Source organism: Bos indicus, chromosome 8, assembly GCF_029378745.1.
Source record: "Bos indicus isolate NIAB-ARS_2022 breed Sahiwal x Tharparkar chromosome 8, NIAB-ARS_B.indTharparkar_mat_pri_1.0, whole genome shotgun sequence".
NCBI lineage: Eukaryota > Metazoa > Chordata > Mammalia > Artiodactyla > Bovidae > Bos > Bos indicus.
The window spans coordinates 77,002,757-77,025,063 of NC_091767.1; the positions used below are offsets into that span (position 1 = coordinate 77,002,757).

General features: G+C 37.2%; 1 protein-coding gene across 5 annotated transcripts in view; it reads right to left on the reverse strand.

Annotated features, from left to right (window-relative positions):
* GKAP1 (G kinase anchoring protein 1) overlaps window positions 1-22,307 on the reverse strand; it is a 92,034-nt gene that overhangs the window by 66,050 nt on the left and 3,677 nt on the right. For 4 of the 5 annotated variants that reach the window (XM_070795036.1, XM_019966471.2, XM_019966470.2 and 1 more), the window contains exons 3-4: window positions 11,172-11,424; window positions 8,071-8,214 (exon numbers count right to left, since the gene is read on the reverse strand). In XM_070795036.1, the coding sequence (XP_070651137.1) occupies window positions 8,071-8,214; window positions 11,172-11,381 (354 nt within the window). In that variant the 5' untranslated portion in view covers window positions 11,382-11,424. Of the gene's footprint in view, window positions 1-8,070; window positions 8,215-11,171; window positions 11,425-20,409; window positions 20,530-22,307 lie in introns of those variants that run through there. The other variant, XM_070795035.1, reaches the window with a different exon arrangement.

Consider the following 22,307-nt stretch of genomic DNA (forward strand, 5'->3'; position numbering starts at 1 on the left):
GGGATACCTTGAAAATTAGAAAAATGTTAACACTGGACATCAGGACCTGGTAAATCATTTATTTCTAATCAATGTTATCCCTTTGAAAGTATCTCATCCAACCCTATACTGAGATAACAAAAAGAGGGGAAAAACTAGGCTTATCACAAAAAAATTAATCTAACTCAGAGAAAAATACAATTAGAACTGAAATTGTAAATAAGGGCATACAGAAATTCTCGTTAATTCCCAAGTGAATTGTACATACTTTTTCTAAGGAATAATTGAAAGAACTGAAGAATTACTTCAATCCAAATGAATAATGATCAGGAAAAAGTAATCTTTCTTAAAGGCTAACTTTTTATACTTTATTATATAAATGTGTATTTAAAGTTAAAAGGTAAAAACAAATTGGATTCATGTTGTTGTTGTAGTTGTCCAGTCACTAAGCCATGTCCAACTCATTGTGACCCCATGAATTGCAGGATGCCAGGCTTCCTTGTTCTTCACCATCTCCCAGAGTTTGTTCAAACTCATATTCATTGAGTTGGTGATGCCATCCAACTATCTAATTCTGTTGCCCTCTTCTGCCTTCAGTCTTTCCCAGCATCAGAGTCTTTTCCAATGCAGCTGGCTCTTCACATCAGCGGCCAAATTATTGGAGTTTCATCAGCTTCAGTATCAGTCCTTCAGTGACTATTCAGGGTTGATTACCTTTAAGATTGACTGGTTTGATCTCTGTGCTGTCCTAGGGATTCTTAAAAGCGTCTTCTACAGAACTACAGTTCGAAAGCATCAAATCTTAGGCACTCGGCCTTCTTTATGATCCAACTCTCACACCCTTACGTGACTACTAGAAAACCATAGCTTTGATTATGCAGACCTTTGTTGGCAAAGTGATGTCTCTGCTTTTTAATACGCTGTCTAGGTTTGTCATAGCTTTTCTTCCAAGGAGCAAGTATAGTTTCATTTCATGGCTGCAGTCACCATCGGCAGTGATTTTGGACCTCAAGAAAATAAAACCTGTCACTGTTTCCATTTTTCCCCCTTCTATTTGTCATGAAGTGATGGGACTGTATGCTATGATCTTAGTTTTTTGAATGTTGAGTTTCAAGCCAGATTTTTCACTCTCCTCTTTCACCTTCATCAAGAGGCTCTTTAGTTCCTCTTCACTTTCTGCCATTAGAGCGGTATCATCTGCATTATCTGAAGTTGCTTATTTTTCTCCCAGCAATCTTACTTCCATGTTAATGACATGGATTCATGTTAGTATCACACAAAAAAAGGAAATTTATATCAATCTTTCCACCAAAACACAAAGCAAACAGAGTACAAAATATTTCAATATAATTAGAGCATAGCAAAAGTAACACCATAGAAAAAGTAACAAAACTACTTAAATTTATTCTGAGCAAAGTTGTTTCAATTTACCACCATGCTATTAACCCATATTAATGACATTTAAAATTTACAGAAAAGGCATTTAAGATTATTTCCAATATGTCACATATTCTGACTAATATTCCAAAAACAAATCCCTGGGCAAGAGAAGAGGTGATGAAGGTGGGAGTCTTGCAAGATGTCATTATTCTTTTTCATATTATCTCATATAACTTAAGTATATAGGTAGCTGATTCTAAGAGCATGATAAAAATGAATGAAGTGGACCTTTTAAAAGTAAAAAATATGGCTCTCCCCAACATTTGATTCTAAACATAGCAGTTTAGAGCTTACATTTACCTTTTAATTATTAACAAAAACTAGTATACAAGGAAATACAATTAGGATAAAATGATTTAAATTTCAGTTTAGCTTTATTAAAACTACAAACAACTTATAAAATGTCACTATATGATCAATCAGTTTATAAGGATTCATAGAGAACCTTCTATGTGCTTTGCCTGTAGGCCTTAAAGAAGAAGCATAAATTTGGCTTTTGCCCTCAAAGCATTTCTACCCCAGTTGGGAAAAGAAAACTTATGCACATGACACACAGAGAACAGAATGAGATATTAAAAGTGCTACAAAAGTTGAGGGGAAAAAGGTAAACAAGAACAAAGAAGCATACACAAAAGAAACTATTAAGTTGGTCCTTAAAGGATAGATATCATTTGGATAGGTAGAAAAGGAATGAAAGTATTTTAGGAGAAAGAGTCATATGAACAAAAGTATGATATTAAGAACAGACACATCATGGGATACATGATAAAAGATGAGTTCTATGAAATACAAGAGGAATGTGAAAAAACACAGGCTTTGAGAGATCACACAGGTGGATGATTTAAATTTCTCTTCTACCCATGCTAGCTGTGAAATGGGGCAAGTTACGTTCTTCTGTGAATTTCAAGTTTGCTGCTGCTGCTAAGTCGCTTCAGTAGTGTCCAACTCTGTACAACCCCATAGACGGCAGCCCACCAGGCTCCCCCGTCCCTGGGATTCTCCAGGCAAGAACACTGGAGTGGGTTGCCATTTCCTTCTCCAACGCATGAAAGTGAAAAGTGAAAGTGAAGTCATTTAGTCAAGTCCGACTCCTAGCGACCCCATGGACTGCAGCCTACCAGGCTCCTCCGTCCATGGGATTTTCCAGGCAAGAGTACTGGAGTGGGCTGCCATTGTCTTCTCCAGAATCTCAAGTATATTTATACATAAAAAGAGAACTTAAATACCTACCTTGCAGGGTACTTTTAAAAATTTAAAGCTATAATATATGTAAAGTACCTAGTACAGTGCCTACCTTGCACAAGAGTTGCACACAGTAAATAAGAATTCCTCTTCTCTATGCTGGAGAACAGGAGAAAATAAGACTGTTTAGGTAGGTAAAATTGGGTTCCAGACACTCCCTAAAAACTAGGGATTCAGGACAGATCAAAGAGGAACACTGATAAAAGTGATTTTAAAGAAATAAACTGGCATATTAGGAGAATGAGAACTTAGAATCAATGGGTCTGGCTAAACTACTGCAGTCCCAGCATACAGAAACCTGGACCTGACCATAGCAATGCAGGAAACAAAGAACACCATTTCTCAGCAAAGAATGACCAAGTTTTAGAACACTGATTAAATATGAAGAATGAAAGAAGGATGAATCAAAAATAAGATTTTTGATTCCATATAACAGGGAGAAAGGCAGCACAAAGCTACAATATCAAGAAAAACAAAACATGATTCCAAATTCCCTAAAGTTGTCTAAATTAGAGAATTAATCATAAGACTGCTATAAATGTAGTTTTCAATATAATTAATTATCAGTACATGTAAAGGTAGAACTGAGAGGGGAAAAAAGTTTGGGCCTGAAAGATAGATACTGGATAAGAAAATGCAAATAAAACCATGTTTCTTAAAAAGTACCTTATATGTAAGTTTGCAAGTTGAGAGCTGCTCATCATTTTCTTTGTACCCATGGGAAGAGGATGAAAGGAAGAAAAAGAGGAAATGACCCTAAAATGCCTACAGGATTGGAGAAGATACTTACATGTGTCCAAGATGGAGTACTTCAGACTCCCTTCCTCTAGGCTTCCTTCATGCCTCCTATCCCTGCTGCTGCTAAGTCACTTCAGTCGTGTCCAACTCTGTGTGACCCCATAGACGGCAGCCACCAGGCTCCCCCATCCCTGGGATTCTCCAGGCAAGAACACTGGAGTGGGCTGCCATTTCCTTCTCCAATGCAGGAAAGTGAAAAGTGAAAGTGAAGTCACTCAGTCGTGTCCAACTCTTAGCGACCTCATGGACTGCAGCCTACCAGGCTCCTCCATGCATGGGATTTTCCAGGCAAGAGTACTGGAGTGGGATGCCATTGCCTTCTCCGGCCTCCTATCCCTATCCAGTAGTAAAACATTTTTTTTGTATTTAAATAAACCTATAGGCTCAAGGGTTTATGATCAGTTAAGGAGTATGAAAAACTGATGAAAAATGAGGACAGTAAATATTTTAGGACATTTTAAAAAATTTGCAAATCAAAGTACCATAAATATTTTACCCACTTTAAATCCAAGCAAAACAAATCCCAAATGAAGAGTTAATAGTTAATTTCCAATTCTCATAGGCATCATGGGAACAGGGTTATTGCAGAACACGGGACATAATTCTGAGAACATTTAACACTTGCAACCAAGTGTTTAGCTACAGTAGCAGTAGTGCCCTCTGCTCCTCTAACTCAATGATTTTCAAAGTGTAGAAAGCAGAATTATTTCCCAGAAAACTTCAAATAATCTTATTGAACATTATGATTTTTAAAGTTGGCAAAACCAATACAATATTGTAATTAACCTCCAATTAAAATAAATTTATATTAAAAAAAAGTTGTCAATATTCTGCAAAAACTATGTGTTCATATTAACGATCATGTTCCATTCAAGTCAGCTAACACACTTTCATATCTTCTGAGTGCTGTTTACATTTACTAAGTTGAATGCTTTAATTATATATCAAAGTAGTAAAAATAGTTCACTGATTCATGGAAGGATTAAAAGTAGCAATGAAAGTAGTAAATAATACAACTTATAAAAAAATAGCATTAATTTTAAAAATGGACAGGACTCTAATACAGTGAATACAGAATATAAATCTGTGTGTCAGGACAAAAGTGGTATCATATAAGCAGCTAAAAAGGAGAATAACAGAAAATTAAAATACCAAAATTAAGAGCCTCTTGATGAAGGTGAAAGAGGAGAATGAAAAAGCTGGCTTTAAACTTAACGTTCAAAAAACTAAGACCGTGGCATCCAGTCCCATCACTTCAAGGCAAACAGATAGGGAAAACACAGAAACAGTGACAGATTTTATTTTCTTGAGCTCCAAAATCACTGCGGATGGTGACTGCAGCCACGAAATGAAAAGACATTTGCTCCTTGGAAGAAATGCTATGACAAACCTAGACAGCATATTAAAAAGGAGAGACATCACTTTGCCGACAAAGGTCCATAAAGTCAAAGCTATGGTTTTTCTAGTAGTCACGTATGGATGTGAGAGTTGAATCATAAAGAAGGCTGAGCACCAAAGAATTGATGCTTTTGAACTGTGGTGCTGGAGAAGACTCTTGAGAGTCCCTTGGACAGCACAGAGATCAAACCAGTCAATCCTAAAGGAAATCAACCCTGAATATTCACTGGAAGGACAGATGCTGAAGCTGAAGCTCCAATACTTTGGCCACTGATGTGAAAGGCCAACTCACTGGAAAAGACCCTGATGCTGAGAAAGGCTGATGGCAGAAGGAGAAGAGGGCAACAGAGGGTGAGATGGTTGGATGAACATGAGTTTGTGCAAACTCTGGGAGATAGTGAAGGACAAGGAAGCCTGGCATGTTGAAGTCCACAGGGTTGCAAAGAGTCAGACACAACTTAGCGACTGAACAACAAGACACCAAATACTTGACATTTCAATTTACTGAACCATCAGTCTATTTGTTCCTAGTTTTCTGCTATGAAATATGGTCAGACCAGTGACCTGAAGACATAGTTTTTGTTTCACTTTCAAAGTGCAATAACCTGTGTGAGTTTTTCCAAAACAAGTACCAAGTAATGCTTTGGAGAACAAAAGTGATGAATTTTGTTGCTAAAGTAAAAAAAAAAAAAAAAAAACAAACAAACAAACACAAAGAGCACTCTTTATAGTGAAATCAAGTGCAAGTCAAACTATCACCAAGAGACTTATTATACCAGCCACAAGGTTAATGAGAAATATCACTCTCACAAACAAAAAACAGAACAAGCTATTGGCAAAACACCTTTATCAGGTGGACTAGAGGATAGAATGTGAGAAAACAATTAACTATGCACATGCCAGCAGACATTTCACTTCAGAGTTGGACAAAACCAGTGATATGTGGGGTCTGAGTCAATACAACAGGAGAAAGAAATACACAGAATCTGATCTATTTTTCATTCAACATCCATTAGAAGAGATTTTTCTATTATTTTTGAGCCATGATGTAAAATTTTAAAAGGGTAACACTGGAATCAGTACTGTGTACGCTAAGTCACTTCAGTCGTGTCAGACTGCGGGGCTCTATGGACTATAGTCCATAACGTTAACTGCCACCTCGACTTTCATAAAATGTTCTAGCTCCTTGATTTTTATTAAAACAAAAAATAGGTGCTGTCTAAAATAAATTTCTGTTCCCTGTAACAAATCTTTTTCAAAGTGCACTTTCACTTTGGACATTAAGTACAATGTTCTCCTTTTATGTGGCAGAAACTTTTCTTCTGTTGACATGAGATTAACTAAGATTCAGTGCTTGCTCCTAAGTAGATGTAATGGATGCTTCTTTACTGTCTATCTTGTTGCTGTTTAATGCAGCTCTCAGATTTTATGCTGAGGCTTAGTTGATGTAAATTTATGTTATTACTTTGACGATTTAGGAGTAGGAAACTGTCTTGGTATTACTCTTCTATATTTAAAATAAATGGTCATATAACAGACAAGATTTCTATATCCAGCTTTTCAATCGGCTCAGTTTGAATGTCATTCTTTTGGCAGTGGATATCCAGTTTCTCCAAAACCATTTGTTGTAAAGACATACATGGAGTTTCTCACAGTGCTGTTGCCCTGTGTGAGGAAGAATACCCACCACAACTGCACGCCTTCTGCCTACTACAGTCAGTCTGGTCCCTATTTTTAAAATCTATTATTCCACACAGTAAAATAGATTGCAAGTGGTATACTATCTATCAGTTTCAGAGCTTGCCTTATCTCTTCTTTACTTATCAGTATAATTATCCCAGGAACTACACTACTTCCCAGGACTTTGATTATTTTCCTACAAGTCAGACTTCCAAATAAGGTACCAGGTTTTCCTAAGTGACCCATCAATAGTATATCTAGTAGAAATTCCTCAAAGTTCCTCAGCCTTGGATGACATTTTTAGATAGGGTTAGGGCCAAGTTAACTATTTCTTTCTCCTAATTACCTGGTCATTTTGGCAGTAATCAATAGGGTCAGGAAGAAAGGCAATAAATATCTGTTCTTAAGTTCCCATATTACATGGAATTTATTTTGATGCAGAACTGAGCAGTTTTCCTTTATTAATTTTCCAGTGCCCCTTGGGCCACTGAGAGAAATTCTCTCCGGTGAAGACACTGGGAAATTCTATTACTGTCTAAACAAGTGTATCATTAATAATACTTCTAAACCAGAATAAAATGTCATAATGAATGCTGCAAAAGGAAAACAAGAATCAAATAATCCCCCTAAAATAAGATGATTTATCCAGTTAACCAGTACCCTGAAATATCATTTTTGCACAGCTCCAGTGTAATAACAAATGCTTGTAATGATGAGCCTGAGGCACTACAAATTTCTATAGAAAATGTTATAATTAACATAGCTTATGTTAAGAGCATGGTTTAGTATAATTCTTTTAAAACTGAAACTCAAGCACAACAGGTATAGCCACTCCATTAAGCCAAACATCTGCTAAAATAATATTTATTTCCAACAGATCAAATGACAGTTTAACAGATAAGAAAATAACTATTCATTTTTCATACATACAGCATCTCCTAGAGTACATTCCAAATTTAGTATGTCATTTTCCTGAATACCACAAACACAAAAAGAAGCTGATTGGTTTTACTAAATTATCTCTTTGATTTAGTTATAATGACATTTCTTTAATAGAGGCATAAAAGAAGAAAACATTGCATAAATAGGTTTAAAAAAAGAAATGTCACAAACTTTTACAACAAGACTGAAAAGGAAAAGTTTCCCCTCAAAGTCTTTCTTCTTTAAACAAACTGTCACTGACTATTTCTAGTTAGTATTGGTCTTACAAATATGATTTTCTTTACTTTAAATAATTTAATCCTGTTTTTCTACCTTCCCTATCTCTACCTCATTTGTAAAAAGGCAGATGAAGTAAAAACTCAGAAAATAACTGTTTGAAACTAACAAACTAACAAAAATAATAAATGTGTCTATCTGCTTTCCTAGTTAGAAAAAACCAGAACCTCTTATTAAAAGTAGCATACACGTGTGAGTTAATCCAATATAAAATGCTCCTCAAAACAGTAGTGTCATGGTTGGATGCAGTGCTATATAAAAAATGCAAAAATTCACTGAAATCTAAAGCAAAACAACTTAATTTACTTAGCTGACCTGCTCATCTCTTTGTCTCCACTCTTGCCAATTTTCTTCTCGTGAATCCTTCTGTACTGGGTTTGGTAATGAAAGCTCATGTTGAGCATTACAAATAGCATGGGAGGATTTCTGTGGAATTTTCTTAAAAGCAAGATTCCTGAGCTATGGAAAAAAACAAAAAAAAATATTAAATTCAGTTTACCAATACTGGGATACTAATGATTTTTTTGGAAGTTAAGAAATCAGTATTTTTATACTTCTAAATACTCATTATGCTAACTCACAAAGTCACTATGTGAACTTTTGTAATCTTTGTAGAATTTCACCAGCTTGAGAAAATTTTGGTGGATTTCTAGATGAAATGATTAGTAAGTAAAAATGGATTATACTCTATTATACCACCATTTGAACCAATTTAATGATCCTGGTTTACTAAAGGGTTTATAGGAATAGAGAACAGGATAACAAGTATGCTTTTAAAATACAAAACAATAAGGTTCAATAAGATTAAACTTTAATGGCTTATAAATTTAAAAGTTTAAATAGTGAGAGAAGATAGCTTGAGGAACTCTAGCAACTACTTTGCTAGTCATGAAAAATACAGAGCCTACAACTAGCAATATATGGTTAGGAAAATACTTTAATTGGTTACAACAGTACAGTGGGGAAAGAGGACAAATCTTAGAGGTCTGTCTTAGGTGATACAGATTGCTCTACATTAGTAAGTTTGAGGAACTTTAAAATATGATGACAAGAGACAGAGCAGTTCAAACATTCATGCCCCATGATTATCTCATTATAGATGTCTGCCGTTTACATTTAATGTAGAATAATGAGCTTCTAATGCAGCAGACATTAGTGTCTACCCTAACAATGTTTGCAAGGTAAAAAGTTCGAGTGAGAACAGATGCTAATTTTGTTCCTCTTATATTGTAAAGACTGTAGCAGTTTCCCCTGTATCTCTAAAAGGGGGGAAAAAAAAGTGATCTAATAGCTTTAAAGATTTCTTCAATAAAAGCAATGGATAAGTTTTTCAAAAAATACAGGGCCTAGCCCACAAAGTAACATAATGAATTAAAACTGTACTGGTCAAGCCACTCCCAACAGTAAGAATAATCTGAGACACAGAGGTTGAAACAGGGAGAAAAGTACTGAGAGGCTATTATGGATTAAATTGTATTGCCTCAAAAAATATGTTGTAGGCCTAACTCTTGCTGTCTGTGAATATGACCTCATTTAGAAAAAGGATCTTTGCAAATATAATCAAGTTAAGGTTAAACTGAATTAGGCTGGGCCCTAGTGAATGAAAGGTATAGACAAAGATATACGAAGCCAAGAACACTGAGGACTGACAGCTACCATAAGAAGCTAGGAAGAGGAGAGAGCAAAGGAAGGATTCTACTCAGAAAGAGCCTGGTCCTGTTAACACCAGGGTTAGAACTTTCAGCCTCTACAACTGTTAAGTGAATACATTTCTGTTGGTTTAAGTCACCCAGCTTGTGGTATTTTGTTACAGAAGTCCTAAGAAACCAATAAAGAGGCTTTAAATCAAGGATCAACAATTTAACACAGACTATTCTGCAGGAGGGAATGATGAGATGCAAATACTGCTTTAAGTAGGTGGTTTCTGCTGTGGGAAAGCAGAGTAGAGGAGATGCTGTTAAGAGATGAAGCCATGGCAGGTTCAGTGCTGATTACAGAAAATCGACTGATAGAACTATTGCTACGCAAGTGGGAAGGGAGGATCCTCAGGCTCATTCTCAGTAATGCAATGTAAACCCCACTATTATCTTATTTTCTGTTGGCCCAAATCATCTTTAATTCCAAAAAGAAAATGGTAGGCAATCAAAAGTTCTCTAACTGGACTTCTGAAAGGTTTTATAGTGAGAAAAATGTCTTTTAAAAAAGTGACCCTGTGTGGCAAAATTTTAAAGAGGTACTCAGAAAGCAATGGTGATGGAAATTAACAAATTGAAAAGGCTTTTTCACAGTCTTGGGATATTATAAAATGAATATAGAGAGGAAAAAAACACTTTTACTACTTCTCTTATTCAGTGATAGAGAAAGGTCCTTATATACCTTCGGCTCTATTAAAAGACAAACACAGGCTAGAGTTGTTTTTCAGTATTTTTTTTTTTTCTTTTTCTTTTTAATATATATTTATTTTAATTGGAGGTTAATTACTTTACAATATTGTACTGGTTTTGCCATACATCAACATGAATCTGCCACAGGTACACATGTATTCCCCATCCTGAACCCTCCTCCCTCCCAGTATTTCTTTTAAAAATAAATGGGCATATTACATGTTGGTCATATAACTCATGCTAGGAGTATTTAGGGGAGAAGGATCTGTCTTGTACTTACTACCCTGAAGAAACAGATGACAAATGCATAAAAATGTATGCATTTCAAGGCTAGTCATAGGATTATTATCTATAATAATAAAAAAAAATGGGAAACCTAAATGTTTATCACAATAGTCTGATTAAGTAAACTATGACAAAGCCACATACTTTTAAATAATGTGGACACATTTAAAATAATGTTGATTTTTATTTTCCATGTGAGATTTACTCACATGGAAAACTGCTCATGCTAATTTTTAAATAGCCAGTTATAAAAGTCTATTATATAATCTAATTTCATTTAAGTTAAATATGAATGTAGATATATATGTGTGCATGTCTATATATTCAAAAAACATATGTATGTGTACAGAAAACACATACCAAAATATTAATTTGTTATATCTCTAGTTAAAGTCACTAGAGAATAAATATTTTTATTTTATATTCACAGTTGATGTTTTTTAAAAATATTTTTTATTTTATATTCAGAAATGATCTTTGTTTCGTTTTAAGACTTCCTGTGTTTTTCAGGAACTTTTTGGAATGAGCACATAAGCTTCCATAGACCAGGAAAAGAAAGGCATTCAATATGTTCATTACATTAGACTTCAAATACACACAAATTCATATATTTATATATATATTATAGTCATCATTACCAAGTACATATGGACCAGGAACTGTGGATACATGGATCAACAAGATAGTAACTGTCCTCATGCTTACAATCTACTGGGAAAGCAGATGTGAAATAATTATAATTGCTACCTCATTTGCTTCACTCTGCTGCTGTTCCTTCTTTTTTCTTCTTTTCTCTCTTTTTTTCTCATTTGTAGTTGATTTATTTGTTTGAGACTTTCCAGTATTTCGACCTTTGCCTTTTCCAGGCTCAGAATCAGAACCACTGCCACTATCCACTTGCAACAAGGCAAAACGAGAGGCAGTAGTGGGGACGGAACTAAGTACAGCTGAGGCCATTGTAAAGATTTTTCTTTCAAAATATTTCTGTCAAGAATAATTCCTGTGGGAAGGGAGAAAGGAGGCAGATGAGTAAACACAGTAAAATCTGTTTTAGATATCAGAACAAACAGAAATACACACACACTTCTCCTGACACTGGATTTAGTAACATTTGCATTCATACCCACAGTCCTACGGGCAATAACATACTTTTTAAACTTAAGTAAACAACATAAAATGTATAATATAAAACAAAAAATCATATACTGAGATTTCACAATTATTACAAGGCTGCTGTTGCTGCTGCTAAGTCACTTCAGTCGTGTCCGACTATCCATAGAGTTTCCAAAATTAGTGACTTTCCTCCTTCTTTTAAATACACCACCATATATCTATGAAGTACATCCTAAGTCTGCCATAATTCGTACATATATTTATGGAGAACATCCTAAATCAATACAGTTTATTAATACAATGAAAAAGTACATATATCATTTTTCACTGCGCTAGAGACCACTGGTCCTGCTGCTGCTGCTGCTGCTGCTAAGTCGCTTCAGTCGTGTCCGACTCTGTGCAACCCCATAGACGGCAGCCCACCAGGCTCCTCCATCCCTGGGATTCTCCAGGCAAGAACACTGGAGTGGGTTGCCATTTCCTTCTCCAATACATGAAGGTGAGAAGTGAAAGTGAAGTTGCTCAGTCGTGTCCAACCCTGAGCGACCCCATGGACTGCAGCCCACCAGGCTCCTCCGTCCATGGGATTCTCCAGGCAAGAGTACTGGAGTGGGCTGCCACTGCCTTCTCCCACCACTGGTCCTACTACATGCTTACCCTCAACTTTGAAGACAGGGAAAAAGGAGTAGGAAAGGAAGAACATTCTTATCATATACAAATTCTGCCTTAAGTTTGATTCTAGAGTGACAGCAAAATAGAGAACTTACCTTCGAGAAGGAAATGGCAACCCACTCCAGTATCTTGCATGGGAAATCCCATGGACAGAGGAGCCTGGCAGGCTATAGTCCACGGGGTCACAAGAGTCGGTCAGACACAACTAAGCAATTAAACCAACACCACCACCACACACGCAAAACCTGAAAATATTCATAACCAACAGAACCACACATCAAGAATTACTGAAGGAGGTTCTTTAAGTTACAGGGAAAATCATCCCAGACAGAAATGTGGCTCTTCGCAATAGACAGAATAATACTGGAAATAGTAACTACATTGGTTAAGTTCATAAAATTTTCTTCTATATAAATGTCCCTAAAGCATGACTACAGAGAAGGCGATGGCACCCCACTCCAGTACTCTTGCCTGGAAAATCCCATAGATGGAGGAACCTGGTAGGCTGCAGTCCATGGGGTCGAGAAGAGTTGGACACGACTGAGCAACTTCACTTTCACTTTTCACTTTCATGCATTGGAGAAGGAAATGGCAACCCACTCCAGTGTTCTTGCCTGGAGAATCCCAGGGACGTCGGAGCCTGATGGGCTGCCGTCTATGGGGTTGCACAGAGTTGGACACGACTGAAGCAACTTAGCAGCAGCAGCAGCAGCAGCAGCAAAGTATGACTATTATAACAAAAATTATTATATATATATAAATTATATATGTAAAATTTATACTATGTAATATATAAATTATATATAATATAAAAACATATTATAACAAAAATACCATATATTGTGTTTTTATAATTATACATGTAAAAATAAAATGTGTTATCTCAATAGTATAAAAAAGAGAACTTAAATTCTCTCAACCAAAGGAAACTGTTCAAAATCACCTTCTACCATCTTTTTAGTTAACTAATCTCAGTGCACCCTCTTTCAGTTTTTTTTTCCTTTGATTGTAGCTAATTCACGGAGAAGGCAATGGCAATCTACTCCAGTACTCTTGCCTGGAAAATCCCATGGATGGAGGGGCCTGGTGGGATGCAGTCCATGGGGTCGCTAGGAGTCGGATACGAATGAGTGACTTCACTTTCACTTCTCACTTTCATGCACTGGAGAAGGAAATGGCAACCCACTCCAGTGTTATTGCCTGGAGAATCCCAGGGACAGGGAGCCTGGTGGGCTGCCGTCTATGGGGTCACACAGAGTTGGACATGATTAAAGTGACTTAGCAGCAGCAGCAGCTAATTCACAATGCTGTGCTAGTTTCAAGTGTACAGGGAAATGATTCAGTTATTTATATACATGTATATATTTTTACTCAATTATTTATGCTTCTGAACTGTGGTGTTGGAGAAGACTCTTGAGAGTCCCTTGGACTGCAAGGAGATCCAACCAGTCCATTCTGAAGGCGATCAGCCCTGGGATTTCTTTGGAAGGAATGATGCTAAAGCTGAAACTCCAGTACTTTGGCCACCTCATGCGAAGGGTTGACTCATTGGAAAAGACTCTGATGCTGGGAGGGATTGGGGGGTAGGAGGAGAAGGGGATGACAGAGGATGAGATGGCTGGGTGGCATCACTGACTCAATGGACGTGAATCTGAGTGAACTCCGGGATCTGGTGATGGACAGGGAGGCCTGGCATGCTGTGATTCATGGGGTCGCAAAGAGTTGGACACGACTGAGAGACTGAACTGAACTGATATATATATATATTATTTATGGGGCTTCCTGGTGGCTCAGTGCTAAAGAATCCACCTGCCAACGCAGGAGATGCTGGTCCAATCCCCATGTCAGGAAGATCCCCTGGAGAAGGAAATGGCAACCCACTCCAGTTTTCTTGCCTGAGAAATATTGTAAACAGTGCTCAATGTTCACAGAAGCACTATTAACAATAGCCAAGACATGGAAACAACCTAAATGTCCATCAACAGATGAATGGATAAAGAAGATGTATGTGTATGTATAGACTTATGTAATCCAAGTCATCTGTTTGTGATATACAAACACAATGGAATAATACTCGTCCATAAAAGAGAATGAAATAATGCCATTTGTAACAACATGGACCTACATATGAACACATTAAGTGAAATAAATATGACAAAGACAAGTATCATATAATATCACTTATATGTGAAACTAAAAATATAAAATACAAATGAATTTATTTACAAAACAGAAATAGACTCATAGACATAGAAAATGAACCCATACTTAACACAGGTGATAGAAGGGGTGAGAGGAAGATTAAATTAGTTTGGGATTAACATATTCACACTATGATATATAAAACAGGTAAATACCAAGCACCTACTGTATAGCAGAGGGAACTATATTCAATCTGTAAACAATGCTGCTATGAAGACTGGGTGCCTTCATGGATTACAGCTTTGTCACAGCGTAGTGGCTTGCATAACTCAATGAAGCTATGAGCCATGCTGTGCAGGGTACCCAAGATGGAAGGGTCATAGTGAAAAGTTCTGACAACATGTGGTCCACTAGAGGAGGATATGGCAAATCATTACTGATTCAAGAAGCCCATGAACAGTATGAAAAGGCAAAAATACATGACACCAGAAGATGAGCCCCCCAGGCCAGAAGGTGTCCAATACATTACTGGGGAAGAGTGGAGGGCAACTACTAACAGCTCCAGAAAGAATGAAGCGGCTGGGTCAAAAAGGAAACAATGCTCAGTTGTGGATGTATCTGGTGATGAAAGTAAAGTCTGACATGGTAAAGAACAACACTGCATAGGAACCTGGAATGTTAGGTCCATGAATCAAGGTAAATTGGACATGGTCAAGCAGGAGATGGCAAGAGTGAACATCGACATCTTAGGAAATCAGTGAACTAAAATGGATGGGAATGGGCAAATTTAATTCAGATAACCACTACATCTACTACTGTGGGCAAGAATCCCTTGGAAGAAGGGATCGTCAACAAAAGAATCTGAAATGCAGTACTTGGGTGTAACCTTATAAACGACAGAGTGATCTCAAATCATTTCCAAGGCAAACCACACATATTCACACTCTGATATATAAAACAGGTAAACAACAAGCACCTACTGTATAGCAGAGGGAACTATATTCAACCTGTAAACAATGCTGCTATGAAAACAGCAAATGGCAACCCACTCCAGTGTTCTTGCCTGGAGAATCCCAGGGACGGGGGAGCCTGGTGGGCTGCCATCTCTGGGGTCACAGAGAGTCAGACACGACTGAAGTGATTTAGCAGGATAGCTTCATTGAGTTATGCAAGCCACTACGCCATGACAAAGCTGTAATCCATGAAGGCACCCAGTCTTCACAGCAGCATTGTTTACAGATTGACTATAGTTCCCTCTGCTATACAGCAGGTGCTTGTTGTTTACCTGTTGTATATATCATAGTGTGAATATGTTCATCCCAAACTAATTTAATCTTCCCCTCACCCGTTCTATCAACATCACAGTAATCCAAGTCTATGCCCCAACCACTGATGCCAAAGAAGTTGAAGCTGACCAGTTCTATGAACACCTATAAGATCTTCTAGAATTAACACCAAGAAAGATAAAATATGTCCTTTTCATCATTGGGATCAGAAGGCAAAAGTAGGAAGTCAACAGATACCAGGAATAACAGTCAACTTTAGTCTTGGAGTACAAAATGAAGCAGGGCAAAGGCTAACAGGGTTTTGTTAAGAGAAGACGCTGGTCACAGCAACCCCCCTTTTCCAACCCAAAGGATGTCTCTTCACATGGACACCATCAGATAGTTAATAATGAAAACAGACTGATTACGTTTTCTTTGCAGCCAAAGATGGAGAAGCTCTATACAGTCGGTGAAAACAAGACTTGGAGCTGGCTGTGGCTCAGATCAAATTTCAGGCTTAAAATGAAGCAAGGAGGGAAAACCGCCAGGCCATTCAGGTATGACCTAAATCAAATCCCTTATAACAATATAATGGAGGTGATGAATAGATTTAAGGGATTAGATCTGGTAGAGACAGTGACTGAAGAACAATGGACAGAGGTTCAGTAGGCAGTGATCAAAATAATCCCAAACAAAAAGAAATGCAAGAAGGCAGGGTGGTTGTCTCAGGAGGCCTTACAAATCACTGAGGAAAGAAGAGAAGCAAAAAGCAAGGGAGGAAGGGGAAGATATCCAAATGAAGGCAGAGTTACAGAGAACAGCAAGGAAAGGTAAGAAGGCCTTCCTAAGTGAACAATGCAAAGAAACAGAGGAAAACAATACAAGGGAAAGACTAGAGATATCAAGAAAATTCCTTCTTTCTCTTCAAGAAAGCTGAATATATCAAGGGAATATTTCATGCCAAGATGGCCACAATAAAGGACAGAAATGGTATGGACTTAACAGAAGCAGAAGATATTACGAAGAAGTGGCAAGAATACACAGAAGAACTATACAAAAAAGATCGTCACGAGCCAGATAACCACAACGGTGTGACCCACTCACCCAGAGCCAGACATTTTGGAGTGTGAAGTCAAGTGGGCCCTAGAAAGCATCACTACGAACAAAGCTAGCGGAGGTGATGGAATTTCACCTGAGCTTTTTCAAATCCTAAAAGATGATGCTGTCAAAGTGCTGTACTCAATATGCCAGCAAATTTGGAAAATTCAGCAGTGGCCACAGGACTGGAAAAGGTCAGTTTTCATTCCAATCCCAAAGAAAGGCAATGCCAAAGAATGTTCAAACTACCACACAATTGCACTCATTTCACATGCTAGCAAAGTAATGCTCAAAATTCTCCAAGCCAGACTTCAACGGTACATGAACTGAGAACTTCCAGATGTTCAAGCTGGTTTTAGAGAAGGCAGAGGAACCAGATATCAAATTGCCAACATCCTACAGATCATAGAAAATACAAGAGAATTCCAGGAAAACATCTGCTTTTGCTTCACTGACTACACTAAAACCTTTAACTGTGTGGATCACAACAAACTGTGGAAAATTCTTTAAGAGATGAGAATACAAGACTACCTTACCTGACTCCTGAGAAACCTATATACACATCAAGAAGAAATAGTTAGAACCAGTCATGGAAAAAGTGACTGGTCCAAATTGGGAAAGGAGTACGACAAGGCTGTATGTTGTCATTCTGCTTATTTAATTTATATGTGAAGTACATCATCCAACATGACAGACTGGATGAATCAGAAGCTGGAATCAAGACTGCGGGGAGAAATATCAACAAACTCAGATACGCAGATGATACCACTCTAATGGCAGATGATACCACTCTAATGGAAGAAAACGAAGAGGAATTAAAGAGCCTCCTTATGAGGGTGAAAGAGGAGAGTGAAAAAGGTGACTTGAAGCTCTACATTCAAAAAACTAAGATCATGGAATCCAGTTCCATCACTTCATAGCAAACAGAAGCAGAAAAACTGGAAGTAGTGACAGATTTTATTTTCTTGGGCTCCCAATCACTGTGGACAGTGACTGAGGCCATGAAATTAAAAGATGCTTGCTCCTTGGAAGGAAAGCTATGACAAATCTACACAATGTATTAAAAAAACAGACAACACTTTGCTAACAAAGGACTATCTAGTCAAAGATATGGTTTTTCCAGTAGTCACGTATGGATGTGAGAGTTGGACCATAAAGAAGGTTGAGCACCAAAGAACTGATACGTTTGAATTGTGGTGCTGGAGAAGACTCTTGAGAGTCACTTGGACAGCAAGGAGATCAAACCAGTCAATCCTAAAGGATGCCAACCCTGAATATTCCTTTGAAGGACTCCTGCTGAAGCTGAAACTCCAATACTTTGGCCACCTGATGTGAAGAGCTGACTCACTGGATAGACCCTGATGCTGGGAAAGACTGAAGGCAAAAGGGGAAGGGGGTAGCAGAGGATGATATGGTTAGATAGCACCAATGGACATGAGTTAGCATCAATGGACTGACCCAATGGACACGAGTTTGAGCAAACTCTGCGAGACAGTGGAAGACAAAGGAGCCTGGCTTGCTGCAGTCCATGGGGTTGCAAACAATCAGACATGACTCAGCAACTGAACACAACAACAAATTAACACTGGGGTACACATAGCTTTTTGAATTAAAGTTTTCTCTGGATAAATGCCCAGGAGTGGGATTGCTGGATCATATAGTAGTAACTCTGTTTTTAGTTTTTTAAGGAGCCTCCGTACTATTCTCCACAGTGGCTGCACCAATTCATATTCCCACCAACAGCATAAAAGTGTTCTTTTCTCCACACCTTCTCCAGTATTTATTATTTGTAGATTTTTTTTAGATGACAGTCATTCTGACTGGTGTGAGATGATACCTCATTGCAGTTTTGATCTGCATTTCCCTAATAACTGCTGCTGCTGCTGCTAAGTCACTTCAGTCGTGTCCGCCTCTGTGTGACCCCATAGACGGCAGCCTATGTTCTTCACTGGAGTGGGTTGCCATTTCCTTCTCCAATGCATGAAAGTGAAAAGTGAAAGTGAAGTCGCTCAGTCGTGTCCGACCCTGAACGACCCCATGGACTGCAGCCTACCAGGCTCCTCTGCCCATGGGATTTTCCAGGCAAGAGTACTGGAGTGGGGTGCCATTGCCTTCTCCGCCCTAATAACTAGGCATATTGAACATCTTTTCATGTGCCTGTAGGCCATCTGTATGTTGTCTTTGAAGAAATGTCCATTTAGGTCTTCTGCCTATTTTCTGATTGGGTTGCCTTTTTGATATCAAGCTGTATGAGCTCTTTATATATTTTAGAAATTAATCCCTTATTGGTATCTTTCAGCTTTTAAAGAAATTTTTAAACTTATGATATCAAAGGTCCTCTAATAAAAGAATATATATATAAAATTGAATCATTTTATTTACACTAGAAACTAACACAACACTGTAAATCAACTATACAATAAAAATTTTTTTAAAAAGGTCCTCTAGTAATATCTAACCCAAATCCTTTGGCTTTACAGATGAGACAACTGGTACTTAGACTGGTTAAGCCACCCTGCAAGTTACTGTCGAAGTCAGGACCAGAAATTAGATTTGCTTACACTCTGAAGTTTCTAAGAAGCCTTGTAACTACTAGAAGACTTAAGTACTCTCAGTTCAACAGAAACAGATTTTCTTAATTGTGAAATTCATAAATGTTTTACTTTGAAATGTATTGAATATATAACTGAATAAAATATTAAGTTTAAAAAACTAAAGGAACACTCTAAGTAACCAGCACAGAGATTAATGAAATGTTAACCCACCCTATGGGTCTCCCCAATAGCATCCCCCTAACACCCAACCTGTTCAAAGATAAGTTATTATCCTGATTTGTGTGTTACTTATTCCTTTTTCTTTATAGTTTTATCACGTCTGCCTTGAGCCACAGTGCTCACACCTAAACGAGCTACTGTTATTTCCACAATATCCTACTGCTTACCCGGGACACCCTACTTATTCATTGCAGAAGGAGACTGTTTAAAAGTGTGAATACCAGGAGGTAAGGATCATTAAGGTACATTTTGAAAGCTAACCACACACTATGGTTATCATGTTTTCACCCCCCAGGAGGAAACAAAAATGAGAAGCATGTATTCAATGTTCTATCTTAACCTAACAATCCAGAAAATTATTTAGAAATTTTTCAGTTTTTTGTTAAACAATGAGGGAAAATCAAAAGAAGAGCTGATATTTGAAGATGCCATCTAATAGTTACGAAATCAAAGTATTTGTATTATAAGATCATGTTAATACCTATTGTTCCTATGCCCAGAAATAAATGAATTAAGATAAAATACCACAGCATACAGAGATGACATTACACCAATAAAATTAAGACATATTTTTAGGCTTAACTCTTTCCCACAAACTTGAGAATTAAGGCTTTGTAAGTTATTAAAAGGGAGAAAATACTAAAAAATGCAAAGAAATTTTCAGACTCAAAAATATTATAGAAAACATTAATTCTGCTTCCACTTCAACATGCCATGTTAAAATCCTGCTAAGTTTTAGTAGTTCTGACCACTTTAGGTACACTAATCCTACACAGTTGTTCTATAACTACTGTATTTAATTTTAACTCTTGCAACTATAAACTGCATATGATAGCTGTTCAAAAATATTCACTGCCCCTCCCTGAAAAAGAATTATGTATCACTCTCATGTTGAATGCAGACATGGCCAATGTGACTTACCAGTGAAATGTAAGCTTTAAAAGCCGAGCGTGGTGAGCCATATTTTTTCTCTGCTTCTGTTACTGCAGAAGCATATGCTTAGATGAAGTCTCCATCAGTCAAGTCTGATGGAGTCTGAAACTACAATGAAAAAAATCTCCTTACTAACCTGTAATGGATATGTAGCTTGAGTAGGAAAGCAACTTTGCTTCTTTAAGCTGGTGAGGTTTTCAGGTTGTCACTGCAATATTATCTAACTTTATCATCACTAATAGCTTACACAAATACACTTCCTCTCCAATTTAAGACTGATACCAAAACTGAATTTCATTATCTGGACTGTCCTGCATGAGTGAAATGTTCACAGACATTCTAAACATCTCTTACAAGCTCACAGAAATTGTTTTTCTTTGAAATGAAAAGAAAACAATTTTTGGCCTTCAGAATTTGCAGTTGAGCCACTGAAAAGAGTCAAAGACCTAAAGATTTTATCTAACATACTACATGAGGAGAACACCAATCTACCTGAAACCCAAGAATCACAGTAGTGACCATGTCTTAAATAGTGGACATATGTGACAAGCAACAAATGTTTCCTGAATGAATGAGAAGAAATAATAAAAGTGAAAAGAAAGCATTAGAATACATTGTGTTAACTGAAAAAAGAATCAGTGATAAACACTCAAAATAACTTTTTCTGATGCGGCAGCTACCTATGCTACACCTTAGCAACCCAAGTGCTTAACTAATGAAAGGTAGATGGAAAGGGGGAAATGTTCACCTGCAATGATCCCTTGTTTGGTCAGGGGCTACAGATGGGAGAAGAGAAGAGTGGTGGCCACCTGTATCACTTTAGTAAAACTAAAGGCAAAAAATAGCTCTACTTAGCAGCTGAGGGAGTAAAGAGATGGGACAACTGGAAGGCTGATCAACTGTATCATAAGTTCTACTTTAAAAAAAAGTGATAAACAGACAACACATCAACTCCCTCATTAGTCATGAGAGGAATCTATGTATCAAAAATGCATATACCATACGCTAACCAATACTTCACAAGTGGGAAGAGGGGTGAAATGTAAACTTTAAATGAACGAAGGGAATAAAAATAATCCCCAGTTTGTAAACATGTTAGTTGTTTACATACCAAAAAGAATGAGATGCATGGGGCTACCCATGATGCCTATCTTCCTTTCTATAGTTTTCATTATTTTCCCAAATAGTCTATAATAATTTTCTATAAGAAAAAAAAAAATCTCATCTTGAAAAGGAAAAATGGCTATCTATACCCAAATTCAAAAAGGAAAACATAATATAATCAATGCAATATTGATTTTTCTGCCCTGTGTCAAAACTTAGAAAGGGCAACTACAGGTCAGAATTAACAATGACATGCCTCAGGTCCCTTATGTTAGTGACTGAGAAGACAAATGACAGAAAGCAATTGTTAAAGACTGTGTTGCATGTCTTTAAGAGAACACTGCCTTCATTAACAAATTTTTCCGAATTTACAAAAAAAAAAAAATCATGTCATATAATTCAGGAATTCATTTGAAACTACTTTTTAAAAATCTTAAAGAGAAAAAGAGACAAATAAGCAGACCACAAAAACATCAGACTTTTAAAGATACTATTTCAGGGAAAGGGCTTCTTGTGAGCATAGGGTTAGAGGTCTTGTGTCCCACACGTCTGCATCTCCATCTATAGTCATATCAAAGAGATACTTAGGTAAACAGATGCAAACGGAGCTCTTCGCCCTCCCCCATTTTCCCGTTCTTTCTCTATTACACAGTCTTTAAAATCCAGGTATTCAAATGCTCATTTATATACATACACTTAAATAACATGGAGATAATTAAGATACACAAAACAAAAATATAGTAGACATCCACTAAGTTACCTACATTGGTCAGTCTATGAAT